The sequence below is a fragment of the Aythya fuligula genome, chromosome 2 (genome assembly GCF_009819795.1).
Source record: "Aythya fuligula isolate bAytFul2 chromosome 2, bAytFul2.pri, whole genome shotgun sequence".
Taxonomy (NCBI): Eukaryota; Metazoa; Chordata; class Aves; order Anseriformes; family Anatidae; genus Aythya; species Aythya fuligula.
This window is the reverse complement of record NC_045560.1, coordinates 106,310,485-106,326,503: the sequence shown is the minus strand read 5'-3', so window position 1 is coordinate 106,326,503 and position 16,019 is coordinate 106,310,485. Positions and strand designations below refer to the sequence as shown.

Below are 16,019 nucleotides of genomic sequence, written 5' to 3'. Positions count from 1 at the left end.
TTGTTGTTTTTTTTTGTTTTTTTTTTTTTCAGTTCCAGCAATTTGTACTGAATTATACTGCAAAGTGAAAATGTTTATTGAAGGCCAAGGTGGTGATTTTTTCTGAGCAAGAGATGTCAAAACATAAGTGCAAAACAGTCCTAACATCCTTGGCGATCCTGTTACGATCAGCCAAGCTGGGTAGACAGATGAGAAGGAAAATCTAAGACCAAACAATGTCACCGGTTTCTCCACATATTCCCAGTTTTATTTATTATTTTATCATTATTTTAATTGTACTTGTTTTCGAAGGGATTTTTTAGGCTTGTTTTCAAATGTGTTGTTTTGTGTTTGTTTTTTTATTTACAGTGGCGCATGCCACAAAAGGTCGCAATCCACAGAGCATTCCCATATAGATGCTGTGGGTCGATAATTTGACACAAAATTTTCACACCCAACCAGCCAGGAATTCACAATTTAGAGGAGAGGCAGCCTGGAGCGAAAACACCGACATTTTTCTTTTTATTTTCCTATTTTTTCCTCCCAACCCCCGGCCTGTGAGGGCCGACTCCCTCTCCTCAGGCGGCCGCGCATGCGCGGGGCGGTCCCGTCCCGCTGTGGCAGCGCCGAGGGCGAGCGCAGGCCTCAAGGAGAAGGCCGGGGGGAGGGGGCGCCGCCGCCATGTTCCTCTGCGCTCCCCTGCGGGCCGCGGCCGCCCGCTCGGTAAGGGGGCGGCGTGATGGGGGGCGGCTCTGCCCCACACGGGGCTTTGGGGCAGCGCTGGGCCGGCCTGAGCCGTCGGGGGGGCACTCGGGGAAGGGCATCGCCCCCTCACGGGGTCGTCCCCGCCGGCTGGTGGCGGCCGGCGGGTTGTTGTGGGGTCGTGGGGCGCTGCGCTGTGTGGGGCTGGGGGTGAGGGGCTGGTTTCTGGCGTTGTTTTTCCATGCCGAGGACCGGCTACGCCGGCTGAAATCCTCCAGGCCCTGTCTGAAAAGCAGGGGTTAGCCTGCCTCGGCCTGGAGCCGGGGGCTGGGCTCTGGGAAGCAGAGCGGTGTCCTTAAAGCAATGGGGTCAGAGCGCGTCCCCTGCAAGCAGGCTGCCCCTCACAGCGGGACACCCTAAAATTAGGCACCCGGGGCTTACCGTGCTGACCCTGCACGGCCACAGCTGTATGTGAGTGCACTAAACTTGCTTAGGATTTAGTAGGGTTAACCCCATTGTCTGCAGGATTTCTGCTGTACTCGTGTGCCCTGCTTGCACTTTGAGTCCTTTGCCTGAATTTTACTTCTTGTCACGTTCACTGAGAAGCTGGCACACTGCTTTTTTTTTTTTTTTTTTTTTTTTTTCAGATAAGCAGGGCCTGTAGTTGCCTGGTAGTTCAGTTTTGATCCCAGCTCTGACCCCATACCTCTATTTTTGCTTGTTGGATGCCGATCCATTTGAGATCCAACAAATTTTATACACAAAGAGTTACAGAGGGCTGTTTTTTTAATCCTTCTCTTACTTTAAGAGCTCTCAAAATTAGTCTAGAATTCAGTATTAATCTAATATTGATTTAAGATGAAATTTGTGCAAAATGTTTGCTTGTGACAAGATGATATCATAAGGTGACTTTAGTATTAGCCTGAATCTAGCATTCTCAATTTATTTTGGCATGACTGATTTAGTGATAGACTATAGAAAATAGCTGAAAACAGCTTGCATACAGGTCTGTGTTCTCTTGGAATTTCAGGTGCTTAATTTTTTTGTCGTCTTTTGTCATGCTGTTCAGTTAGCCGAAAGCTGAAGGAACACCTAACTGAGAAGAACCTCAGTAGAAATGGTACCCTCGGCAAACTTTGGGAAGCACATATGCTATAAAGTAACACCCTGCAAAATTCTTCATGAAATATTTAATGAGGATTTGTACTCGAGGCAGATTTAAGCTGTTAGAACATCACCAGTCTGAAGTTAAATCTTTTAACTCCCCTTAACGTACCTTGACCATTTCAGACAGTGTAGCTGTGCTCTCCTAATAGTATCCTAGAGCTCTTTGTATTATTCTCAACACGATTTAAATTTATTGATGACAAAAGAATTAATGGTTTACAATTAGAAAAGAAATCAAGCTCATTCTGAAAACAGTTATACAAACTATAGACTGTTGATATATAATTATTATAGACTACTTTATTTTGTTTGTAGATAAGACAAATCCGCTACTTCCATGGAACACCAGCATGCAGCTCCAGCGGAGGAGCCTTATTTGTGGTAAGTAATTTACCCTTCTGGAAAAGGGGCGTGTAACAAGAGTTTGGCATGTGAATTTTTTTAAATCTGCCTAAAGTTTCTGATGTGCAGAACTTTGCTGTGGAAGGCGAGTGGAAATCTTTTTACTAGAGTTGTGATAAGAGTACCAAAAGGTTTTATTTTGGTATTATTTCTTTATGTAATGAAAACTCCTGTAGTGGTGATATTAGCATTTGTGTGTGATTGTGTGAGATTTTGTTTAAATGTATTTCATTGCAAAACAGTTCTTGTTTCCTTTTCTTACTGTAGTTAATTTAATTTGTAATTGAAGCTTGTGACGCTTTTTGTGGTCCCAGTTTCTTGGCTTCTACAATTTGCCACAGAATTAACCATAGCTCTGGGTCTAGCTGTTTGCTAGCAGTTGAAAAATGCAGTTCTGGTTCATGCGCCATGACGTACAATAAGTTGAGTAGCAGTTCATGATTGAGTCCATCAGGCATTATTGCAATACATAAAAACAGCAATAGTGATTGCATAAGTAAAAAAGCACTCAAGATTTAAACACCTAAAGCAGCTGTGCTGTCTACCTACGAAGAGAACCTGAAGCATCTCTGAGAAGTGTCTTCTGTCCCATTCTGCTCCATTCAGTGCTTTATCCAGACTTCAGCCCAACAGCTGAGTAATTTGGCATTTTTCCACCATTTGGTGGAAATCAGCGCTCTTCTAGAGAATTGACCATTTTGTTGGTAGCAGGTGCTCAGTGTTTTTGGACAGACTTTTTTTTTTTTTGACTTTTTGCAGCTGCTGCTGTCTCCACAGCTTTCCCGTTGGATGAAGCTAATGGGATTACAGTACATGCTTCGTGTAGTTTTCCAGCAACCTGAACAGGCATTGGTGATTTATGGAGTGAGAGCTGATGCTCAAGGAATACAGGAAACATGAGTGTAGGCTGACGAGTTAGGAAACTCCAAGAGTAGTTTGAGATTGGTGAAGACAGGCAAAAGGTGGCTTTGACACGCTAATGGATGGCGGTGTCAGGTAGATGAAGCTAGACAGCTTCGTAAATTCTCCAGGCGTTTTGCAAGACTTACGTTATTGTTTCAGTGGCTTGCTGGAGCGAGGAGAATGAAAATAGCAAAAGGGAGCTAGAAAAGAAAAGCTGTGAGCTTTAGTTAGCTTCTTGTGATTTTTTTTTTTTGTGATTTCGTGTGAGTTTTGTTTAATAGCATCATTAACTCCTTTTATTTTTATTCCCCAACAGAACTTTTGCTAGAAGAGCATAGGAAATTGTTTGTGGGGTGTTTTTTGTTTTTTTTTTTTTTGGCAATGGGCTATTTGTTCTTTTATTAAGTTTTTATTGTTCGTACTCGCATGCAGAATATTTAAGGATATCATTTTAGAGACGATACACTAGAAATAACAGCTGCTCTAGATGCAGGGAGGGGGTAATAATTCAGTAAAATAAAATTATTTTCAAAAGAAATTGAGATTAAGTAGAAACATAACTAGCAAGTAACAGTGGAAGGCAAAATAGTAGCCTGAAATAAAGCAGGCGTGCAGATTTGAGAAGGAAAAGTTAAGTTATGGAAATACCATGAATCATGGATTATCAGAGCAGCAATGACCTACAGCAGATCTGTAAGGGAAAGAAATTAAAACTTGCAGGGTATTTCCAGTCACTTCTTTTTTCCTTCAATAGCCTCTTTTTAAGAACTTTCATTGATTTTTGGTAGAAAACCCTCTCCAACAATACATCTGATGAGTGAAATCCTTTCTTTGGGTCGGACTAAAATAGAGGCAACTCTGTTCGTGAGAGCTGTTTTATGTTCTAGACAGGACAAGCAACACATTCATGCTTGCTAAAAGATCAGTGTGTTCAAAGCAAATCAGTTACCATTCTGTAATTCCTGTTATTACAGGGAAAGTCATCCCAAGTGGAGAAGTACGTATTGATTGTAGGGTTTTTTTAGGCTTGGAACTAGGAAAGGGATATTTGTGCCCTTGAACTGACAGTGGTAGTAGTACTGGCTGCTCCAGCGTATCGATGGGATGAGCAAAGGGAATCTCTCACTAGGACACCAGCTGTGATTAGAAGTTGTGTTTGACCTTTTGGTGTTTCTGTATTAAAGTTTCTAAATCCAGGAATGGCTGTGAATCATCCACGTTTTAAGTTGTGCATTGACAACAGTCGCTCACAACGTTAGTGACTTGCCACGTTCGATCTTTCATGAAATCCTTCCCTACTTTCTAAGAAGGTAGCACCAAATGGCTTGGGTAGGAAGGGAGCTTAAAGATCACCTGGTTCCAGCCCCACTGCCACGGGCAGGGGCACCTCCCACTAGAACAGGGTGCTCAAAGCCCCATCCAGCCTGGCCTTCAAAGGTAGTGTGGAAACTGTAAAATCATCCTAGGTTGTTTGAGAGGGTGATGAAAGTCAGAGAAGTAGGGTTCTTCCTTTAATTATTGGTTGTGGATGACTTTTAGCTTCAGCCCTTGAGTATAACTTGAATTTTTGTGTGCTCTTCCACTTTAATTTGAAACGTTCTCAGTTTGAAAATAGCATAAAGCTTGGACTCAAACTCAGCTATGAGTATGTCATAATGAGCTACTTTGAGATAACTGGAAGTTTTGTGCAGCAAGCTTTTATGGGGGTAAGGGCTTTTATCAGAACTGAGATTTTATTGCAGTAACAATCACTTTCTTCAAGATTGCTACTTTCTTCAAGATTGTATTTTCTGAAAATAAAGATTAGAACTAATTTCAATTTGATGTTTTCCAAGAAAAACTTAGAAATATTATGATAAAATACCTGATTTTGGAAATAGGAATTTGGAAATTCTGCTTGTTCTGTTCTGATTCAGAATTGTATGTGAAACGTTGATATCTCTTACAAATTTATGAAATGTAAAAATTGGTTAATAATGTATGTTTAAATGTGGACACATTTATATAGAAGGTTTCTTGATAAGCTTTAAAATGTTTATATAGTAAAGGTCTCATGGGAAAACAAAAAAAAAATGGGCTATTGTTTTAGTCTTTTGTTGTTTGTTAAGGTATTAACTAAATATTAACTAGAGGACTCTTCATCTAGTTGTGATGAGTTTGACCATAATTGCCAAATTGTATCAGCTGTTACAAATGTCTGTTTTGTAAATAATACCAAGTTCTTGAAGAAATAATTACTTGAATAGGAAATAACAGGAATAAGTTGTCTTTTTTTTTTTTTTTTTTCAGAGTGATGAAATAATTACCAACATGTTTTATTACTTTCTGAGAGATGGTTAGTTGTTTATGATAGAGTACTATGACGTTTTTATCTGGAATGTATCAAATCAGTTTTATTCAAGCAACTCAACTGTAACTGTCTAATAAAATGCTTTACAACAGTAAATCTGTCTTGAATAATTCCCTGACAACCCTATTATTTCTCTTACTTTTCTTGAAGCACAGAGATAGTCCCGAAAATAATCCAGATACTCCCTTTGAGTTCACACCTGAGAACAAAAAGGTACGCAGATAAAATAAAATCCACCATAAGCATGCAAGCTTTGTCTTTAGCTCAGTACTGATGTTTTTCTTCTTTTTCCTTTAAAAAGCGAATAGAAGCAATCATAAACAATTACCCAGGGGGACACAAGTCTGCAGCTGTGATGGCAGTACTAGATCTGGCTCAAAGACAGCATGGATGGTTGCCCATTTCAGCTATGAACAAGGTATTTAGTGCTAACTTATTTTGCAAGCATATTTTTTTTAAATCTAACTCTTAATAGTACAATATTAGCACTTTTACCAAAGTGGACTAATGCAGGAATTTACATGTAGCACAGAACTGTGAGTATTCACTATGAGACTACATTTAATAAAAAAAAAAAAAAAAAAAAAAAAGAAAACTATTGCAGGAACCTTGCCTCTGTTTGTGTAATATTAGCCCACTGCTAGCAGCTACGGGCTGAACAAAACAAAGACAACGTGGGCCTTAGTTAGACAGACTCCTCCCAGAATCATCCTGGAAGTAGGAGTAAACTTGAAAGACTTTGTTCACTGCTTAATCTGGGGGAAAGAAAAAAGATGATGATGTTTTACTCTTCTCCTGTACCTCAGTAGCACTACGCACATGGCCAGGATCGTACTTAATCTCTGCACCTGTAACGATTTCCACAAAGCACGTGGCAACGTAGTGGGTACAGTGAGTATTTCGTAACGCCTCGTAGCAAGTGTCCTTAAGACTGGTTTCTTATCAAGTTACTAATTAAAATGTTTCAAAATAAGCAAAGAGCTACGTTGCTCCAAAGTGATAGGTTGCACGACAGAAATCAAGTACCAAGAAATTTGCACCTCAGTTTTTCTATTCATACAACTTAATCTCGCATTTTGCGTTGCAAACTGGCATTATCAGTTTTAAAGTGAAGTGTTTCAAATTCAATCAAGATAAACTAAAAGCAGGATTGTGAGGATTATAGAAGTTACTGAGTAAGAGTAAAGTGCATGCTTAGAAACAGTGGTAGACATCGTATAAAACTGCAAATAATGTAGGATAAAGCCTCAAATCTCCATTAATGCCAAATGGGAAAAGTCTTTTTATGCTTACTTGGAAAGTGATATGTTTTAAATGACCTTAAGATTTTTAAGCAAGCAAATATTTTCTGTGGCTTGTTATTTGCCTGCTGCTATAGGTACTGGAATACAGAACAGCCACGCTTTTGCAAGCTGTCAGTTCTCAACCTGAGCAGTGTGCCAGGTTAATGAGGTCAGGGGTACTTCCACCAGAACTGACTGTGTGGAGATTGTGCATCACTGTATTTATTAGCTGGGATGCCGATCTGCAGGTGTAGTAGTGGTGGTTTTAGGGCCAGCCCTGGTACATCACGGGACCCAAGAAAGCCTGCTGTACCTGAATGAGGGGAGCGTAGCACCAGCCTGGATTGCTCCCTTTGCCAGAAGGCTGAAGTGGGTTAGCGTGGGCGGATTCGTGCGAGTCTGTTCATTCATGCAGCAAGAGTGCAAGCAGAGTATGAGCTGGAGCTAATAATGAAAGCTGGGACCCAGCTGACTTCTTGAAACTAGCTTGTGTGTGATGCTGGAGGAGGATTGACTGCAGCTCCTCGCTGTGCTAATCCTTGGCTTAGTTGAGCTTGTGTTCAAACAAGGTCAACTCCAGTCAGAGTAACTCGAGTGGTTTTTCTTAGCACTTCAATAGCTACACTTTGAAATCCATCCCCTTCTTCCTGTGTATCTGGAGTACCTAAGCCTCATAGTGCAGATACAGGACAGGTGACTTGACTGAGATGATTTCTGAAATATCTTTACTGGTGCCCTGTGAGAATTCAATACAGTGTCTTCTTTTCCCCTTATTATAGGTTGCTGAAGTTTTAGAAATGCCTCCCATGAGAGTGTACGAAGTAGCAACCTTCTATACCATGTATAACCGTAAGCCTGTTGGGAAATACCATATCCAGGTCTGCACTACCACGCCTTGCATGCTGCGGGACTCTGATAGCATTTTAGAAGCCATCAAGAAGAAGCTTGGTATGATACAAATTCGTAATATGCTTTTTTTTCCTCCCTGGTTTAATGATGGATTGTTTTCTAACTGAAAAATAAATCCTTTATATGATGGAGACAGTGCAGAAATGCTTCTCATTTAGAGTGAGGTCACTGTAGGATTTTGAAAATAAGGACTACCAAGTCCAAATGTTTCAGTACAGTAGAACAAAAGTCAGGAGTGTCATTTAGTGGTCTTAAAGTGATCTTAAAGGCAATTTGCCAGGAAATGAATTATTCTAATATAGCGCTTAATTTGAAATCCAAGAGTTATCTCATATACAGGAGAGGACTCTGAATGTCATGGCACTTCTTTATATGTAAAATAAGATTTTTAAGGTATACGCTATACGAAATTATTAGTGAGGCTTTTTCTCCTTAAATAAGGTGACTTATAAATTTCTCATGGGAAAAGTCAGTTGAGAGTTCTGCATCATGTGAGATGTAAGGAGAACTCACCGCTTTTGTGTACTTTTTCTCTGCTTTTCTCCTTGTTGTGTTATGAGGAGAAGAGGGTAAGGTCAACAACTAACTTTTCCCATCCTATGCAGTCACGTTATGCTGACCTTTCAGAAAAACGACAGTGATAAGGGCTAAGACCAGTTGTTTATAATCTTGCTTCCCTCATGTTCCATTGTCTGGAAAAGGCATTTTTAGATTCAGCTTGTCCTGGTTTTGTTGCTGCAAAGATGGCTTGATTTTAATTCAAACTTAGTTTGAGAAGTCAAAGGAAAAGCAACTGTTTCCTGGAATTAAGAGTGTTTGTGTAGATTGTACTGAGACACAGGCCTCGCTTAAACTTTTACTAATTTTTGCCCCTGTTAACTATGGGGGGAAATTGCATCTTAGCCTTTATCCTTCCACAGAATGTTCTGGCAAGCTAAGACTCTGAGATGTTATTTTGGCTAACCTGCCCTCTGGGGGAGGTCTGTATCTTTTTTGGTTATATCACTGGAGCAGTAACACGTCATGGAAGCTAAGCATGCGTATGATGGGGTTGTTCAGGAAATAAGCTCTTGCGGAGGAACTTGGAAGCTGTTTGCAAATTCGGACCAACACTCCTAATACTTGGCTCTTGGTTAATTTGGGGATTCAGTACTTAACGCTGATTATTAACGCATTTAATATCAACATAGGAGAGCTGTATTTTCCAAATTTTTCTATTACGTTATACCGATTCCTAAAAATGTTCCTGAGTAGAGCTTTTCTGAGAAGTGTCATTTCATGGTTATTTTTCAACAAATCAAAACTAAATCAGGTCTTCAAAATGTATCCAAAGACTAACTTCACAGTCTTAGACTCGTTTAAGAGGATTTAACTGTACAAATGTTTTTACGGCCAAAATACACGTAATGAGGAAATTATGGAGTAATTACAATATTGTTTATTAATCTCGATCCATAACCATTGCTGAACCTAATATTCTTTTATTTTTTTTTAGGTATAAAAGTTGGGGAGACAACACCTGATAAACTCTTCACATTGATTGAAGTGGAATGTCTGGGTGCTTGTGTAAATGCACCGATGGTACAAATAAATGACAACTATTATGTAAGTATTTTTAAGAAACTAGATCTCTTTGAGCTACCTGAATCTTCATTCTTTCTGATTCTGAATTTTTGGTCGGTTACTCAAATCGCTGTTGGCAGGGATAGCTTAGAACATATTTTACTTTCTCGGCCTCTTCCTGAAACACTTCATCTGTACGATAATGTATTGATGTCCTGGTCTCTGTAAGAACACACATTGTAAATGCTCTCGTTTTCATTTGGAGGTGATGAGATCATGGATAGAGATTCTCATGGAAGTGGTGTTTTGGCATATCCATACGGTACAATGAGCAGTTTCACAGGTGGCTTTCAGATTGAGAAAGAATGCTTTTTTCCTTTAGATTTTTTTTAAACTCTGCATCATTGCCTTTTTGAGGTTGCAGTAGTTCTCAGTTTCTCCTTTTCTCATTTAATGAGCAAGTTAAGATGATGCATCATCTGCTAAAAGTCAGCTTGCTTTAATTACCAGGTTTTGCCTTTCCATACAGTAGCACTGAACTACCTCCCCTAAATAAATACGTTCAGTAGGTGTTCTGCTTTGGGCTTTGTTTCAGAGGTGTGCTTTGTCATTTGAAGTAATGCAGACAGTTCATAATCTGGAAGCACAAACAGCCTGGTTTTGTCATTTAGTAGTATATAATGGAAAAGAAGAAGAAAATGTACAGCATGGGGTTCTATAGACACTGTGGAGAAAGTCCAAAAAGCAGCAGACTGTGATGGTATAGAGTAAAATATTATTTCTATTGTGTTTTTTCCCCCCCAAATAAAAACTTAGGAAGTTTCAGTCCTCTTCACTACATCAATGTGTTATCTGTATAAAAAACTTTACAAGAACCTGGTAATTTTTGACTTTCTGGCTTAAAAATAGAAATGACTGAAATGCTGCAACATTATTTAGGAAGTCTCTTCTTAATACTCATTAGCTGGAAGTGATTGATTGTGCTGAAGAATTGCTGAGTCCTTGGCTCAGGGCTTAATTCTTGTGTAGTCCAGGTTTGATCTATGATGAAAAGAATGATGGAAAGCACGTTCAGAATTTTCCTTTCTCTGCATTTGTGAAGAATGCAGCAATGGCCACTCCTTGTTCTGGGTGCCTGTTTGAACCCAGTGCTAGGCTCTTCAGTTCTTCATATGGAAGTCTTCCCTTACCAGCTACTTCTTCAAAGCCTTACGTAGTGGTTTTGGATGACGTGTCACTGATACTATAATAGTTATTCCTACTCTTCTACTAAAACCACTATTCCTAATGCAAAAAATAAAAAACAACAAAAAAAAGTGTGCTTTCTTCATCTGTTGCATGATCCCTTCTGAGCAGAGAGAAATACTGGGAGTATGTTATTGATGTAGTAGCAGTCTTTTGCTAAGCTATCACAGAATGTGGTAGGTAGGTTGAAACATTCTTTCCAGTGTATTAGTATCAGATTATTAATTTCAGCAGTATGGATTTTGGTCACAGCTTGTTCCTAGTTCACGTTTGCCTTCATTTATTTTGACTAACCTGAACAGCATCGACCTGTGTGTTGCAACCTTCCTAACCAGCTTTCTGAAACCATTTAATGTAGACTTGCAGTACAGAATTCTTCTGACAGCATTTCGTTATCTTCTACGTAGAAAAAGCACAATTTTTCTGCTTCAGTCTGTTTCTAATGCAGTTTTCATCCACAGTCATTTAATTTGCTTAACAGCCTTCTAAGTGTTGTTTTTTTACTGTCCTTTTAAAAATGGCTTTTTCACTTGCCTGAATTTCTTTCGATTTTCCTTTGCTAGAAATTGTACTGTAGTCAAAAAGGTACTAGCTGTAGCTTAAAGACTTTTTTTCTTTTTAAAATCATAATTGTCAAGGGGATTAGTGCCTCGTCTTTTGCGCTTCATATTTCATGTAAATACAGCATCTTAGTATGAGACTCTTTGTATTAGAGTCATAAGTGGTATCTGAAGTTGTAAAAGTTGGTGTTACCCACTGTCACATTCTCATTTATTCTTGAGTTTTGTCCATCGCCATGATTGTGACTGAGAACATGGAAATACTCTTGAAAAAGGAGAATGCTTTGAAAATCAAGTTCTTCTCAATGCAGTCACTTCCTTGTTTGGCTTCTCTTTCTTCTGTATAAAACTGGAATCAGAGGCATGACAGTGTATTTGGAAAGCCCATAACTATGAATTAGTTTAAAGTTGGTGCAGCTGTTAACTTAAAATATACAGTACTGCTAGTGTAATGCTGTCTTAACTTGCTTGATGAGTTCTTAAAGTTTCCTGAGGGAAATACTGCAGCCTGTGGAAGAGAAAGGGAACTTAAGAATGGTATCAAGAAGCAAAACCTGTGGCATAGTAAGGAGAAGGGAACAAGATAATACAGAATTCATATATTTTTCATTTCATTGTGCTGTTGCATTTTTTGATAGTGGCCTGCCTATAAATCTGGAATTTCAATCAAACGGGTACTCAGTAAGCTTTTAAAACCACATTAAAACAGTCAGTTGGAAAGTATGGTCTAGCTTAACACTATTTTTGAACTTTCAGACTTTTGAATTATGGCTCGCTTGGCTGCCATCAGCCCAAAGAATTCATGCATTGAAATAAATGCAGTCTCTAAATGCCATCTAAAACTTATTTTAAAACTATCTTGTGATGCTATCACAATCTGATTTACTTATTCTTTTTTAAGAATTGTTCTCCTGTACTGCACCCACTAGCTTGCTAAGGAATTTGAAGCCACAAACCCAAGTGATTGATGACTAGAGTGAACATAGTTAGCTTTAACATAATTTCTGCAGCTATATGTAAATTAGAGATTTTATTACTAAAATTACATTAGGCTTTTTAGTTTTCCTTATTTAAAATGGTACATGTATGTCAATAACAGGATCAAAATTACCTGTGCTAGGATCCCCGTTTAGATGGCCACACAACTGATAGTTGTAAATGCTGCAGTTAGCATAATTGCTGACTTTTTACTTATTTTTTTTTTTTAGGAGGATTTGACACCCAAAGATATCGAAGAGATAATCGATGAACTAAAGGCTGGCAAAGTTCCCAAACCTGGCCCAAGGTATGCTGTATTTGTATGATAAAGTGCAGCTACTTGAAGGCTTCTCCTTTTGAGGAAGGAAATTGTAATTCCTATTACAACTCCAGGAGTTCACAACATGCAGCTAAACAGTGTTAATTAATTTACTGAACAGCATGGTATTTATTCAGTGCCTTTCTATTTATTCAAAGCCGGAAAGAACTGAGCATAGAAATTTCATGTTCCTGATGACTACAGGACCGTGAAATGGGAAAATCACAGCTTCATTTGGCTCAGTATCTAACAGGTGAAGGGTGTCACCTGTTTTTTACATGTTGATTTCATGTAAATCAACAGTACCTGTTTGGGGGGAAGTTTGTGAAACGTTTATTTCTGAACTGTTATCACCTGTTACTTCCCATTATTCTTTGTTAATTCAAATATACCAATGGGTGTGTGAATGGTGTAATTAATTACTATCATTCGATTGTAGTGTGTTATCTCTTCCTATTTTTTTCAGAATAAGAGAACGATGTTAAAAGCTAGTTTCTGAGTGCAGGGATACATCTCTAGCAGAAACATGACTAATACAATTGGAATGTTGCCTTTAGTATTGGTGGTACCAACATCACTTTTGTTTGGTCTGCCTTTAAATAGGTGAATAAAAAACCCTAACAGTTACATCTTGCATTTGAGTTATGAAGCTGTTTGTTGTTACTTGAATTTGAAAGCCTTTTAATTAACGGGTGGCATCCCACATTTCTGAAGGATGAATACATGAATGAAACAAGTGGCTTCAGCCTCGAGGCAGTTTTGTTAAGGTCTTCTATCCAGTGATTAAACATTGGTTATAACAGTACCAGCAACGAATAAATCTGCTGTCATTTTTCAGGAGTGGACGTTTTTCTTGTGAGCCAGCTGGTGGCCTTACATCTCTGACCGAACCACCGAAAGGACCGGGTTTTGGAGTTCGAGCTGACCTCTAAAGATGCCTCTAAAGATCTTTGTAATATATGCTAAACTGTCTGAAAATAATAAAGTAACTTTAATCTCAGTAAAATGATTTATGTTTTAATACTTTAAAATGAAGGGAAGCAATAGGAATTAGAGTGTTTAGCTTACTGTGGTCTAAACTACAGTAAAACCTAATTATGATTCAGATTATAAAAAAAGTGGACAAAAGTGATTCTGTAGATTGTAAAGTGTCTATTTGTGATCATTGGTAGATAAAAAGATGCAATTTTAATCTATCACTGAAAATTCTTTTAGCTATTTCTGACTAAAGGGTCTTTAAAGAGGCAACAAACCTAACTAAATTTCAAGTCTGGCTAATGCCCAAGGAACAAAGTGAAAGCAGATTCTGAAAACTTTACTGCACGTTACTTTTAACGGCAATTTAAACGAAACAAAAACAAAAAAGGTCCTCCTGTTCTTTTGAAATTGGTGATTCTTCTCATGTCTGACTCTGCCTATTATCATTCAGGAAGAGCGTGAAAACTGTCTTTTTGCCATGTTACAGAAAAAAAACAAGTAGTAGTAGTAATACTCTACTAAAAGAATGAGCAACAAGAAACCACTTCCTCTACAAATTTATTTAACACAGCCAAAGTATGCAGTTGGGGGGGAGGGGAGCTAGAGTATACCAGAACGGTTTAATACATGGCTAAGTGTAATATGTGGAACTGTGATTCACAGACCCTTCTTTGATATTACTCCTGTGTATCGGTTAATTCTAAGAAAATCTAAAAGTGTGAAATTGAAGTATTTCTCCTTTTAAAAAAAAAAAATAAAGTGACTGCTTATTGACAGTCGGCACATGTGCTTGTAGATCTGGAAGATGCATTTTTATAATATAAAAATATTACAAGTAATACTCAAAGTTGCTTTAAAATGTTAGGAAACGAATGTGTCCATCACTGGGACCATATAAAAATCATGGGAGTTGTCTGCCTCTTCTAAAATATCTCATGGTACTACATACTTATTACTAATGTGATAGATGGAGCTTATTTGCATTATTTATACTGCATTCTTTATTCAATTTGTTTTGTTTTGACATTCTGATTAACAGCACTTCCCGAAGCTGTTCTCCCTTTCCTGAGCTAAGTTTTATGTCTACAGCTGTCCCTGCATAATCCTAACCTCATGTAGCCTGTTCATGCCCTACCTTCCTTTCATAGGCTCTGTGATGTAGTTGCACCAGTAGTAGTGTGTATATTACTTGTGTGCAAGACTTGATATCCTCACTACGTTACTAAGCTTATAAAATATTGAAATTGCATACGAATGGAAAAGTAAGTTTGATAAATACAGATAAAAGTCGTTAAGTGGTCACTCAGTAAGCATTAAAAATCCTGCGTGCAACTGATACAGGGCACTGTATCTGAGAAAGTAGTACGTGGATTGAAGATTGCTTAAGTGAAAGTTGCTGAATGCTCTTCTAAAAGGTTACTGGAGTGTTTGTAATGATTACACTCCTGTAGCAGGCCAGGCGTCCTTCCAGTACTTCCATAGTAACATAGAATGAGGAAATAGCATGCTACGTCTTGATGCAGAGACAATTTTTATGTACCAGTCTGTAGCTAAACTCCTTGCTCCACTGTAACAACGTGGTATTTCATTTCAAGCAAGGTTACCTTTTGAAGTACACACTGAAGAGAACTGCAAAGTTTTTATGTGGTATGGAGCTATCCTGTGTTAACAATTACTATTCATGTGTTTGCTTGCAGCTGTGAAATTGATAAGCAGCACAATTGGTTTGAAGGGAAAGGGAGTTTTAGCCCTGCTTAGTTTCCTACCTACAACGTTTGGAACTTTTCTAAAGAAGTATCTAAAAACAAAGCTCTGCAATGCCTGACTCCTCCCATCCATAAAGGTGGACAGGGCCATTTGTTTGCCTTGTTTCAGTTGTCTCCTCAGTTTGTTCTGTCTTAGAAGAAAATGTTTTGATGTCCATCTCATGGCCATCAACGCTGTCCAACCGGTGGTGGTTTTTTCCTTTGGTAAAGATGGAATAAAGTTAGGAGTAATGGGAAACTCCACTAGATGCCCAATGATGCATTTGTTGTCGGAAAGGATTTCCATGTCCTCCGTGAACTGCTAGAAAAATGTTACCTGGAACTGCTCTGTCAAGAAGGAAGCAGCCCTGACGTTCAGTTCTGTCCGTACGGTGCATGAAGTGGGCCCACTGACTGATCTGGTGGTCAGTGCCATCCCTGCCTTCCCGAGGCTTGCACGTGTGCTTTCACCAGCGTCATATTTTGCAACTTCTTGGAATAAAGTCCCTATCTTTAGATACTTTTTTTCCTGCAGTTTGAGATTGTCAGTCACTCAGTTACTAGATGAAGTTCAGCAGTGACAGAGCTGAACCAGCTGCTGTGCGTGCTTATCTTGCTAAGACCAGTGTAGCTCACACAGCTGATGGCACGAGATGTTTCACTAGCGAAGGTGGCTCACAGCAAGTACTACAAAAGTGAGCACAAAACAGCTACGAGGGAGCTTTGCAGCAGTGCTGTGTAAAAAGGAGGGACTCCTGGAGACAAGGGGAAGATGTTAACGTAGGGTTAGCGGTCAACAAGTGTTACTTTTTAAGAGTCCGAACTAGAGTTCTCCCAAGAGGCTTAAGGAACTGGATTTTCTTTAGTTACTGATGTTATTGTCAACTCTTAGCATCTGCTGCAGAAGATATAAATTGTTTCCGTGTTATCTCAGCT

General features: G+C 38.9%; 1 protein-coding gene across 1 annotated transcript; it reads left to right on the top strand.

Annotated features, from left to right (window-relative positions):
* The first annotated feature begins 582 nt into the window (after window positions 1-582).
* Window positions 583-14,133, top strand: NDUFV2 (NADH:ubiquinone oxidoreductase core subunit V2). Its single transcript, XM_032182543.1, has 8 exons — window positions 583-702; window positions 2,164-2,229; window positions 5,654-5,716; window positions 5,805-5,921; window positions 7,566-7,734; window positions 9,191-9,300; window positions 12,272-12,348; window positions 13,199-14,133. The coding sequence occupies exons 1-8, from the start codon at window positions 661-663 to the stop codon at window positions 13,290-13,292; spliced, it is 738 nt and encodes a 245-aa protein (XP_032038434.1). The 5' UTR covers window positions 583-660; the 3' UTR covers window positions 13,293-14,133.
* Window positions 14,134-16,019: the final 1,886 nt, after the last annotated feature.

What these genes read in the sequence shown, in the direction of transcription:
- NDUFV2 (XM_032182543.1), top strand. Translation starts at nt 661, where the DNA reads ATGTTCCTCTGCGCTCCCCTGCGGGCCGCGGCCGCCCGCTCG. An exon ending in GCGGAGGAGCCTTATTTGTG is followed by an intron (nt 2,230 to 5,653) that starts GTAAGTAATTTA and finishes CTTTTCTTGAAG; the next exon opens with CACAGAGATAGTCCCGAAAA. An exon ending in GTTCCCAAACCTGGCCCAAG is followed by an intron (nt 12,349 to 13,198) that starts GTATGCTGTATT and finishes GTCATTTTTCAG; the next exon opens with GAGTGGACGTTTTTCTTGTG.